General features: G+C 45.8%; 1 protein-coding gene across 1 annotated transcript in view; it reads right to left on the reverse strand.

Moving 5' to 3' along the window:
- Positions 1 to 12,079, reverse strand: part of LOC145355579 (cilia- and flagella-associated protein 54-like) — a 306,344-nt gene that overhangs the window by 281,927 nt on the left and 12,338 nt on the right. Inside the window, exon 5 of the mRNA XM_080207830.1 lies at positions 8,805 to 8,976. Within this exon, the coding sequence (XP_080063956.1) occupies positions 8,805 to 8,976 (172 nt within the window). The remainder of the gene's footprint in view (positions 1 to 8,804; positions 8,977 to 12,079) is intronic.

The following is a 12,079-nucleotide window of genomic DNA, read 5'->3' on the forward strand; positions in this document are numbered from 1 at the left end:
ACACGACAAATATTGATTTACAAGCTCTCTTTAATCCCAGTGATTTGAGATTCTCACACACAGCAGGAACTACTTTCCAATGAGGAAGTACATGCTCCAGCCCAATTTCATTCACTACTCTATCTTTTGATTCTGTACTGCTTCTTCTTTTCCAGATATAAAATTTTATCTTTTCTTCAACATTATCCTAAAGGACAACTTACCTTCATGTCATGCTCTAAATATAGACAAATATCCCAAATTGATTATAGTTCAGAGTCAAACACAAGCAGGAGCTTGTCAATGCTGAACTGTTGGACCAAGGTGCTATTAAAATATCCAAGGTGTTTCACAGGGGCAATATTATATAAAAATTGACACTGAGCCACATAGAGAGATATTAGAGTAGATATTGGTTTTAGGAAATGTCTTAAAGGATGAACGAGAGGTAGGAAAAGGGGAAAAGAGAAGGGGGTTTAAGTTAGAACATAGAACATTACAGCGCAGAACAGGCCCTTCGGCCCATGATGTTGCGCCGACCAATTAAAAAGCAATGACCTTCTAACCTAAACCAATCCCTTTCCATCCATAAACCTATCCACGGATCTCTTAAACGCCCCCAAACTAGGCTCATTTACAACTGCAGCAGGCAGGGCATTCCAATCCCTCACCACCCTCTGGGTAAAGAACCTGCCTCTGACATCCGTCCTATAACTACCACCCCTTAATTTAAAGCTATGCCCCCTCGTGCTAGCTTTCTCCATCCGAGGAAAAAGGCTATCACTGTCCACCCTATCTAAACCTCTAATCATCTTATAAGTTTCAATAAGGTCCCCCCTTAGCCGCCTTCTTTCTAACGAAAACAACCTCAAATCCCTCAGTCTCTCCTCATAGGACCTCCCCTCCATACCAGGCAACATCCTGGTAAACCTCCTCTGCACCCTCTCCAAAGCCTCCACATCCTTCCTATAATGTGGGGACCAGAACTGCACACAATACTCCAAGTGCGGCCGCGCCAGAGTTTTGTACAGTTGCAACATGACGCTGCGACTCCTAAATTCAATCCCCCTACCAATAAACGCCAAGACACCGTATGCCTTCCTAACAACCTTATCTACTTGATTCCCAACTTTCAGGGATCTATGTACACATACACCTAGATCCCTCTGTTCATCCACACTATTCAGAGTCCTACCGTTAGCCCTATACTCTACACATCTGTTATTCCTGCCAAAGTGAATTGCCTCACACTTTTCCACATTAAACTCCATCCGCCACCTCTCGGCCCAGCTCTGCAACTTGTCCAAGTCTCTCTGTAAACTATGACACCCTTCCTCACTATCTACCACACCTCCGACTTTGGTGTCATCAGCAAATTTACTAATCCACCCAACTATACCCTCATCCAGATCATTTATAAAAATTACAAACAGCAGTGGCCCCAAAACAGATCCCTGAGGCACACCGCTAGTAACTGAACTCTATGACGAATACTTACCATCAACCACCTCCCTCTGTCTCCTATCTGCTAGCCAATTCCTGATCCAATTACCTAAATCACCCTCAATCCCATACATCTGCATTTTCTGCAGAAGCCTACCATGGTGAACCTTATCAAACGCCTTACTAAAGTCCATATATACCACGTCAACTGCCTTACCCCATCCACCTCCTTGGTCACTTTCTCAAAAAACTCAATAAGGTTAGTAAGGCACGATCTACCCTCCACAAAACCATGCTGACTATCTCCAATCAATTCATTACTCTCTAAATAACTATAAATCCTATCCCTAATAATTTTTTCTAAAACCTTGCCCACAACAGAAGTAAGACTCACTGGTCTATAATTCCCGGGGAAGTCTCTGTTCCCCTTCTTAAACAATGGGACAACATTCGTTATCCTCCAATCTTCTGGCACTATACCTGTGGCCAACGACGACCTGAAGATCAGAGCCAGAGGCTCTGCAATCGCCTCTCTTGCCTCCCAGAGAATCCTAGGGTAAATCCCGTCCGGCCCAGGGGACTTATCTATCTTCAAACCCTCAAGAATATCCAGCACATCCTCCCTATCAACTGCAATACTGTCCAGTTTACAACCCTGCAACCCAGTGTTCTCCACGGCTACATTTATGTCCCCCTGCGTGAATACCGAAGAGAAATATTGGTTCAATGCCTCTCCAATCTCTTCCGGTTCCACACATAACCTCCCACTGCTGTCTCTAACTAGCCCTAATCTTGCCCTAACCAATCTTCTGTTCTTAACATATCTATAGAACGCCTTAGGATTCTCCTTAATCCTATCAGCCAAAGTCTTCTCATGTCCTCTTTCAGCGCTTCTTAACTCACTCTTTAACTCCCTCCTAGCCAATCTAAAGCTTTCTAGTGCACTACCTGAGCCCTCAAGTCTCATCCTGTCATAAGCCTCCTTTTTCCTTTTAACCAGCGAATCAACTTTTTTGGTGCACCACGGTTCCCTAGCTCAACCATTTCCCCCTTGCCTGACAGGGACGTACATATCAAGGACTCGCAGTAGCTGCTCCTTGAAAAAACTCCACATTTCGGACGTTCCCAGACCCTGTAGTCTCCTAGTCCAACCTATGCTTCCTAATTCTCTCCTAATAGCCTCATAATTACCCTCCCCCAGCTAAAACTACTGACCCAAGGTTCATGCCTCTACCTTTCCATCACTAAGGTGAACGTAACCGAATTGTGGTCACTATCACCAAAATGCACACCAACTTCCAAGTCTAACACCTGGTCTGGCTCATTTCCCAGCACCAAATCCAATATAGCCTCACCTCTAGTTGGCCTATCTACATACTGAGTCAAAAAACCTTCCTGCACACTTTGTGCAAAAACTGACCCCTCTAACGAGCTAGAGCTATAGCTCTATAGTTGGAGGAGAAAAGTCAAAATCTAAAGTTGCCGAACTCAACATTGAGTTCCAAGGGCTGAAATGCGCAGATTTTAAAAATATTCTATACATGCATTACCTGAATGTAGAGCCCACCCTCTCCCTCTCGTACCAGGCATCTGTCATTTGTCCTTAAAGTTGCCACTTTTTGTTGCTCCAACATTCCCTCTTCATTCAGTTCTGACAAAGTATCCATGGCTCAAAACGTTAATTCTTTCTCTCCTGATAAACAGGCCTGCTTAATTTTTCCAGTGATCTCTGTTCTTCTTTCAAATTCCAGCACCCAAAGTATTTTGCTTCTTATAGAATCAATAGCTAGGGAATGGGGATTGTGATGGGAACTGTTGTTTATTGGAGAATTGACACGCGAAAGCACGGAAGGTTAAATTAACGGAGGTTTATTTACAGGATGGTGTTCACTGCACAGCTGCTTCTTCACCCACACTAGCAGTCTGTGACCTTACCTCAGCTGAATACATGACTATATTAACAGAGTTTAGTGCAGCTACCAAGAATCAATCTTAATAAAGTAGGGAGGTCTTGCTGCAGCTGTATAGGGCATTGGTGAGGCCGCAGCTGGAGTACTGTGTGCAGTTTTGGGCGCCGCACCTGCGCAAGGATATTTTGGCCCTGGAGGGAGTGCAGAGGAGGTTTACTAGGCTGATACCGGAGTTGAGGGGGTTGAGCTATGAGGAGAGGCTGAATAAACTAGGCTTGTACTCGTTAGAGTTTAGAAGAATGAGGGGAGATCTCATTGAGACGTATAAGATGATGAATGGGATGGATAGGATAGAGGTGGAAAGACTCTTCCCGCTCAAAAAAGACAGTAGGACTAGGGGGCACAGCCTCAAGATAAAGGGGGGGCGGTTCAGAACGGAGTTGAGGAGGAACTTCTTCACTCAAAGGGTGGTGAATCTCTGGAATTCTCTGCCCGTTGAAGTGGTGGAGGCTGCCTCGCTAAATATTTTTAAGAAGCGGGTTGATGGGTTTTTGATAAGAGAGGGGATTAAGGGTTATGGGGAGAGGGCGGGAAAGTGGAACTGAGCCACGACAGATCAGCCATGATCTTATTGAATGGCGGGGCAGGCTCGAAGGGCCAGATGGCCTACTCCTGCTCCTATTTCTTATGTTCTTATGTTCTTATAACATTTCTTCCCTTTTAAGTTGAACATCCCCAACAAATTCAAGCAGGTGCAACATAAGATGAGAGGTAATAGATAGGGTGGATTCTCGGAGGCTATTTCCCAGGGCTGAAATGGTCGCTACGAGAGGACACAGGTTTAAGGTGCTGGGGAGCAGGTACAGAGGAGATGTTAGGGGTAAGTTTTTCACTCAGAGGGTGGTGAGTGAGTGGAATCAGCTGCCGTCGGTGGTGGTGGAGGCGAACTCGCTGGGGTCTTTTAAGAGACTTCTGGATGAGTATTTGGGATTTAATGGGATTGGGAGGTAGGCCTAGTAGGTAGGGATATGACTGGCGCAACTTGTGGGCCGAATGGCCTGTTTGTGCTGTAGTTTTTCTATGTTCTATGAACAATAATCAATAAACAAGAATCAATAAGACAGTTTGAAGGTCGTTGCTCTTGGAACAGTTGATGGTGAACATCTGGCGATTTCTTCTTTGGTTGTAACCACTGGCATTTTTGTCTTTGAGTGAACATCATCAGTGGGTGGTTTGACCAGCGTTGATGTTATAACTGGAGATTGACTCTGTGGTTGGTGAGGTGTTGCTTTCCTCAATAATGTCTGTCGGTGTCAGGGTTGCAGGAAAGTTTGGGTCAGGGCAGACGAACCTGGATTTTCAGCAGGTTCCATTTCCAGTGGATTGATTATTTCTGCTGGATCCAAATGCCTCCTTCAGATCACATCATCTCTGGTTTGGATCGTATTTGAGACAGGTCCAGTCTGTGCAAGGACTGGGGCAGGAGGCCATTCCTCTCCTGTGGAGTAATTCCTGGCCAAAACTCCATGTCCTTGGTGGAAGACACAACGGGGGTGTTTCTCCCAGCCTGCTGCACTGCTCTGGCAGTCTATGGGCCAGGATACGTCAGCGGAGACTGTCTAGAGGGGCTCCCTGCGGGGTACCACAGCTTCCACGTATCTCTGGGGCCACCATTTTTCACATAACCAGCTCCATGCGAATGATTTAAATATTAAAATTTGCATTTCCCTATCAAGAGTGGGCCCCTGACTGAATTCTCTGGGCCTACTAACATCTGACTCCCTCTCCACGTATGGCTCACTCCAGTGAGGTTCACAACAGCTCCCCACTAACAGGGAACTGGTAGCCAACCCCGCTGGAGTGAACAGTGGCCATTGAGGCATCCCAGGAGGTCGAGGCTATTGGGGGGGGGGGGTTCCATCTTGGTATTGCCAGCCTAGCAGTGCAAGCCTGACCCCCTGGCACTGTCCAAAGGGTAAACTGGCACTGCCCACCGGGCATTGGGCAGTGCCAAGAAGGCAGTGCCAGAGGAGTGCTGAGCCCATTGAGGGCGGTTCCCGCTGCCATTCTGCCAGAGGATCACTGGGAGAGGGAGGGAATTGGGTGATCGAGGCTGGCCATTCGGGTAGGGGCAGGTGGGTCGGGACTGCAGGGGGGAAAGGGGGTGTCTGGACTGCTGGGATTGCCAGGGCGGTCCGAGAGACTTGGGGGGGTGGGGCAGGAGGTGGAGGTGGAGCTGGGGCATACATCAACGCTGGCCCACAGTGGCCAGTGGTCTGGGTGGTGGGAGGTTGGTGTGGGTCAGCAAGGGCTGCAATGCGGGGATTCGTGTGCTAACTTTCGATTTTGCTGGACAGCTCATCTGGAGACCGGCACACTACGGCCACTGTGCATGTACCAGTTTTGGGGCTGACACATTGGTGCATGTGCAGTGGTCCATTCAGGGCTATGCTGCCAGCCTCTCCAGCAGGAATAGAACCTGCCCTCAGATTTTCAACATGGCTCTCGCTTGGGCACTCTGCAGTGCTCAGAGTATGGAAGATTCATTTTGAAAATTCCACTAAAATTATGAGCAGGAGTTACTTCAGTTTTTACACAAATTCAACACTTGGAATTGTTTTGGGAGAATCGCCCCCAATGTTTTGCTTTGTTTTTCCGTTGTTTTATCTATCTGTCCTTATTGTTTTTGTATGATTTTTTCCATTTTCGGAGGTTTCAACAAGTTGAATGGAAATGTAGTCATCATTAATAACGTAGGTGAGATCTTGGTTGTAGAGTGAGCGGTATTCCTACACATTAGAAATTGGTTTTAAGATGTTCGATTATATCCCCCAAACCATATTTTGAATTATTTCCCAAAACTCTAGACTGTTGGGTTTTTAGTTCCTGCGATTATAATTTTGACATTATCTTCCAAAGGGAATTCCTCTAATTCTGTGCAATGTTCAGATGAAAACAAGATGAAAGAAAGGATCAAAGGCTGCTCCACAGGAAAATTAGCTACATCCAACGTTGCCCATGCAAATCACATTCGTAAGTAGAAGCAGATCTGCCATGGAATGTGAGAGAAGAGTTGCTAATACAAACTTCTTTTCACTATGGCTGATTTCCCAGGTTTAGTAATCTCCTTGAATCTTATTTCCAACCAAGTTCCACCATGGGGACAAATCTTCCAATTTCACCACATGACTCTGAACATTGGAGCAGAACATTGGAGCACCTGGCTCATGGCTACAGAGACATTCAGGTCACTAATTGGTCACGAGGACACTATAGTTTAATTACCTTTCCCAGAGATAATTAGGCAGCAACAAAGAAGATGCTACATTATTTTCAGTTTGCAAGATTCTCCCTAGTCCATCCTCCCCCACCCCCTCCAACCAGAGATCTACCTGAGCCCGTCCCCCCCTCCTCCAGCTGACGCCAGCGGAAGGCCAGGAAGGTGCTGCATACTGTCGGAGGACTGCAGGTCGGAAGGATGGTGGATGGAGAGCAGCGATCGAGGTAGGTTGGGGGTGTGCTTTGCTGAGGGGGGCCTGCCTCCCCTGGGGGGGGGGGGGTCAGATCGCGTGGGGGTGGGGAGGGGTGGTTGTTAGCGGGCAGTTTGCAAAGGATGGTCGAGGAGGTTGGGCTTCGGAGTTTCCCCTGCAGAATAAAAATCAGCTTCGGACTTTTATTTTGCAGGTTGCTTACAGCGCAGATCCGGAACAGACCTATAGACCGTAAAGTGGGATTTGGCAGTAGGGTTGGGCACGCGGTTCATTAAATCGATTTAAATGCATGCATTTAAATCATCGGGCCGCCCGATTCCGTGCCCAAATCGGGTGTCGGTAAAGCTGTGATTTGCTCAGATTCAGGTGCAGATTGCGTTAAAGGCCCAACGCCCGAACTTACCACTATTTTGCGCTCAAAAACGGGCGCAAATTTTTGGTAAAATCAGGCCCATAGTGTTTCGTGCAACCACCACATGGACCTATGACAATGGCTTCGGTATTCATCGTACTAAATTTGAGGAAATTTTCCACTGGATGTCAGACAATCCATCAGGCAACTTAAAACCAATAGAAGGATAAAGAAAAATACTAGTGAGGAAGACTTTCCCCCCACCCTGCCCACCCCTGTGGCAGAGGTTGGCTGCTGATGGGATCCTCTGGTCCTAAGAAAATCAATGGCAATTTCCATTGCTCACTTCTTCTGCTGCTGGGGAATCTGCAGCAACAGTCAACTTCAGCAGGACAGAAGATTCCACCAAAGGAAAGGTCTGGAAAATCCTGCCCAATGTGTCATTAACATACATGTGAAAACTTTTGGACGACAGTTTATTGATGAGAAACGGAGAGGGTATGTAAAGTATAGATCCTGGGGGAAAAACCAGAGGTAAGAGAGTATGAGTGGGAAAAGAAGTCATTGCAGGTGATTCTATGACTGGATAGAGAAAAATAGAACAATTCCACCCAGCAGGATGACAGCAGAGTGGTGTTAGAGTGTGTCACATACGTCAAAGGCCATTGACAGGTCATGAGGGAGGAGGAGGGATAGTTTACTTTATCTCAATCACAAGGACTGTCATTTGTGACTTGATCACAACCACCTTGGTATTGTGGCAAACCTGGTGGAGGGATACAAATATGGTGCTCCTGGAAAGATGGACGCAATCTTAGAAGGCATCAGTTCAAGCACTCATTTCCTGCCTTCCAACTAATTCCCTACTTATTTCATCAGGCTGTCTCTTATTTCAATTGAGATTGACAAATGAATTAAGAGCAATCTTGAAAAGGCCACATTTCCAGTAGCTAGGAGTCACAGCAAAAAAAAACAAAGAGGAAATGCCCACCTAGCAGAATTGTTAACTTCTGTTTTAAGTTTATTTAAAGTTAAAAGTTTATGTGTTAATCACAAGTAAGGCTTACATTAACACTGCAATGAAGTTACTGTGAAATTCTCCTAGTCGCCACAGTCCAGCACCCGTTCGGGTCAATGCACCCTGACCAGCACGTCTTTCAGACTGTGGGAGGAAACCGGTGCACCCGGAGGAAACCCACACAGACACGGGGCGAACATGCAAACACCACCCAAGTGGGAATCAAACCTGGGTCCCTGGCGCTGTGAGGCAGCAGTGCTAACCACTGTGTTACAGTGCCGCCCTCAGTGTCACAAGTAGGCTTACATTAACACTGCAATGAAGTTAGTGTGAAAATCCCCTAATTCTGTGTATTATTACAAAGAGATTTCTTCCACAAAGAAAGAGAAGCAGACAGCTAGCCAAAAGCAACAGTGACCTGTGCCTAATAGCAAGTCATCTCGCTCACTCTTAATTTACACCAGCAAGTATTAGACAAATAATTAAAGAATTCTTATTATTACAAAAACATACAGTACACTGAAAAAAACTCTCAAATACAGTCTTAAACATTTTAAATATGTAACTTTGATTACTGTAATATTCTATATATTAGAGGTGTAACAACTAACCAGAATTCCTTTTGAGAAGTTTAAATGCCACTCTGTAATAAACCTGAATGAGCTCCAGATGTAAATCCATGATGAGAGAGCTGAGAGCTGTTATTTTAGAAGAATTTTCTTGTAAAACATCGTCTTGTTTCTGTTGCTCTGTTCTACTAGTAGTCTCGCGAACATACTCTAACTGTAACAAAAACAAAATGACTTGAGCAACAAAATAAAAATTAAACAAAGTAGATAAAAATGCTTTGCAGTATTCTGTATTTGCATTTTGCTGCTGGGGAAAAGCCCATATCCAGAAGAATAGGTTCAAAAATAGAGCCTGAAACACATTTTGTCAACTCTCTAAATACTTTTATGCTGCTTAGGATTTCCAGAATTGAGAAGCAGAGCAGGGCAAGCAGCATGAAGGCCAGCTGAATGGAGTACTGCTTCGTCAGAGGACTCAACCCACAGAATTTAGGATGGGCAGCCTATTGATTAGCAGCTGAAAGAACAGTCTGACGATGACCATGAAACCCTTGTTGATTGTTATAAAAACACAGCTGGTTCACTGACCTTGAAGGAAGGAAGCCCCTACCACCTTCACCCGCTCTGGCCTACATATGAATCCAGACTCACAGCCATGTGGTTGACTCTTAAATGTCCTCTGAAATAGTCTAGAAAGCCACTCAATTCTATTCAAGTGTTACTAAGGAAGGAAGAAGGAATGGAATTGGATGGACCACCCAGCATTGGCACCAGAAAAGACAATGACAAACCCAGCTCTGTCAACCCTGCAAAGACCTTCTGACAAAAATGTGAGGGCCTGTGCCAAAATTGGGAGAGCTGCCTCACAAACTAGCCAAGCAACAGCCTGACCTAGTCATACTCATGGAATCATAGCATACAGGTCATGTCACAGACACCATCATCACCATTCCTGGTATGTGCAGGACAAACCCAGCAGAGGTGGCGGGTGGCCTCAGTAGCATGCAATCAGGAGGGAGTTGCTCCACAATGACTCTAGACCCCATGAAGTCTCATAACACCAGGTCAAACATAGACAAGGAAACCTCCTGCTGATTACCGCAAACCATCCCCCCACCCCCTCGGTTGATGAATCAGCACTCCTCCATGTTGCAAACCACTTGGAGGAAGCACTTAAGGTGGCAAGGCACATAATGCACTTTGGGTGGGGAACTTCAATGTCCATCACCAAGGGTAGTGTAGTAATACTATCTCAGATTGAGCTAGTCAAGTCATAAAGGATACAGCTTCTAGGCTGGGACCAAGGAACGATATTAGGGAGTCAACAAGAGGGAAAAACATACTTGGCCTCATCCTCACAATCTGTCTGCCATAGATGTATCTTCCATGTTAGTATCAGTAGGAGTGACTACCTCACAGTCCTTGGGAAGACAAAATCTTGTCTTCACATTCAGAATACCTTCCATCATGTTGAGTACAACATGCTAAATGAGGCAGACTTCGAACAGACCTAACAACTCAAGACTGAAAATCCTTGAAGCGCTATGGGCCATCAGCAGCAGCAGAATTTAACATAACCACAATCTGCAACCTCATGGCTGGCATATCTTCCACTCTACCATTACCACCAAGCCAGGGGATCAACCCTGGTTCAATGAAGAATGCAGGAGGGTATGCCAGGAACAGCATCACACATACCTAAAAACAAGATGTCAACCTGGTGAAGGTACAAAACAAGACTACTTGTGTGCCAAACAGCATAAGTAACAAATAATAAAGCTAAGCGATCCCAAAACCAACAACTCAGAACTCTACAGTTCTGTTATGTCCAGCTAATTAACTCATTGGAGGAGAAGGCTCCACAGATATCCCCATTTTCAGTGATGGAGGAGCCCAGCACATCAGCGCAAAACATAAGACCTTCATAATAATCTTCAACCACAAGTGCCGAGTGGATGGTGCATCTTGGCCTCCTGCTGAGGTCCCTGCTTCACAGATCAGTCTCCAGCCAATTCATTTCACTCCACATGATATCAAGAAGTGGCTGAAGGCACTGCATACTGCAGAGGCAATGGGCCCTGACAATATCCCAGCCATAGTAGGGAAGACTTGTGTTCCAGAACTTCCCATGGTCCTAGCCAAGCTCTTCCAGTGCAATGACAACTACAACACTGGCAATGTAGAAAATTGACCACATGTGTCCTGTAGACAGGAAACAAGACAAATCTAACCCTGGAATTACCGCCCCATCAGTCTATTCTCAATTATTAGTAAAGTGATGGAAGTGCTATCAAACAGCATTTAATTAGCAGTAACCTCCTCATTGGCATTCAGTTTAGTTTCTGCCGGAGTCACTCAGTTCCTGATCTTGGTACAAACATAAACAAAAGAACCGAAAGCCAGAGGTGAGGTGAGAGTGACTGCCCTGATATCAAGGTCCCATATCACCAAGTATCACATCAAGGAGCCCTAGCGAAACCGGAGTCAGTGAGAATCAGAGAGAAAATTCACCACTGGTTGGAGTCATACCTGATACACAGGAAGATGGTTATGGTGGTTGGAGGTCAATCATCTCAGCTCCAGGGCATTACTGCAGGAGTTCCTCAGGGTAGTGTCCCAGACCAACAATCTTCAGTTGCTTCATCAATGACCTTCCTTCCATCATAAGGTCAGAAGTGGGGATGTTCACTGGTGGTTGCACAATGTTCAGCACCATTCGCAACTCCTCAGATACTGAAGCAGACCAGGTCCAAATGCAGCAAGACCTGGACAATATCCAGCCTTGCAGTCACTCATTTGGCAAGTACCATTTGCACCACACGAGTGACAAGGCAACGACCATCTTAAATAAGAGGGGATCTTATTGAAACATATAAGATGATTAGAGGTTTAGATAGGGTGGACAGTGATAGCCTTTTTCCTTGGATGGAGAAAGCTAGCACGAGGGGGCATAGCTTTAAATTAACGGGGGGTAGTTATAGGACGGATGTCAGGGGTAGGTTCTTTACCCAGAGGGTGGTGAGGGATTGGAATGCCCTGCCTGCTGCAGTTGTAAATGCGCCTAGTTTGGGGGCGTTTAAGAGATCCGTGGATAGGTTTATGGACGAAAAGGGATTGGTTTAGGTTAGTGGGTCATTGTTTTTTAACTGGTCGGCGCAACATCGTGGGCCGAAGGGCCTGTTCTGCGCTGTAATGTTCTATGTTCTATGTTCTATCACTGAATCCAGCCTTAGGTGACCGGCTGTGTGGAGTTTGCACATTCTTTCTGTGTCTGCATGGGTTTCCTTTGGGTGCTCCAGTTTCCTCCCACAGTCCAG

Source organism: Carcharhinus amblyrhynchos, chromosome 19 (genome assembly GCF_965287045.1).
Source record: "Carcharhinus amblyrhynchos chromosome 19, sCarAmb.v2.hapA, whole genome shotgun sequence".
NCBI lineage: Eukaryota > Metazoa > Chordata > Chondrichthyes > Carcharhiniformes > Carcharhinidae > Carcharhinus > Carcharhinus amblyrhynchos.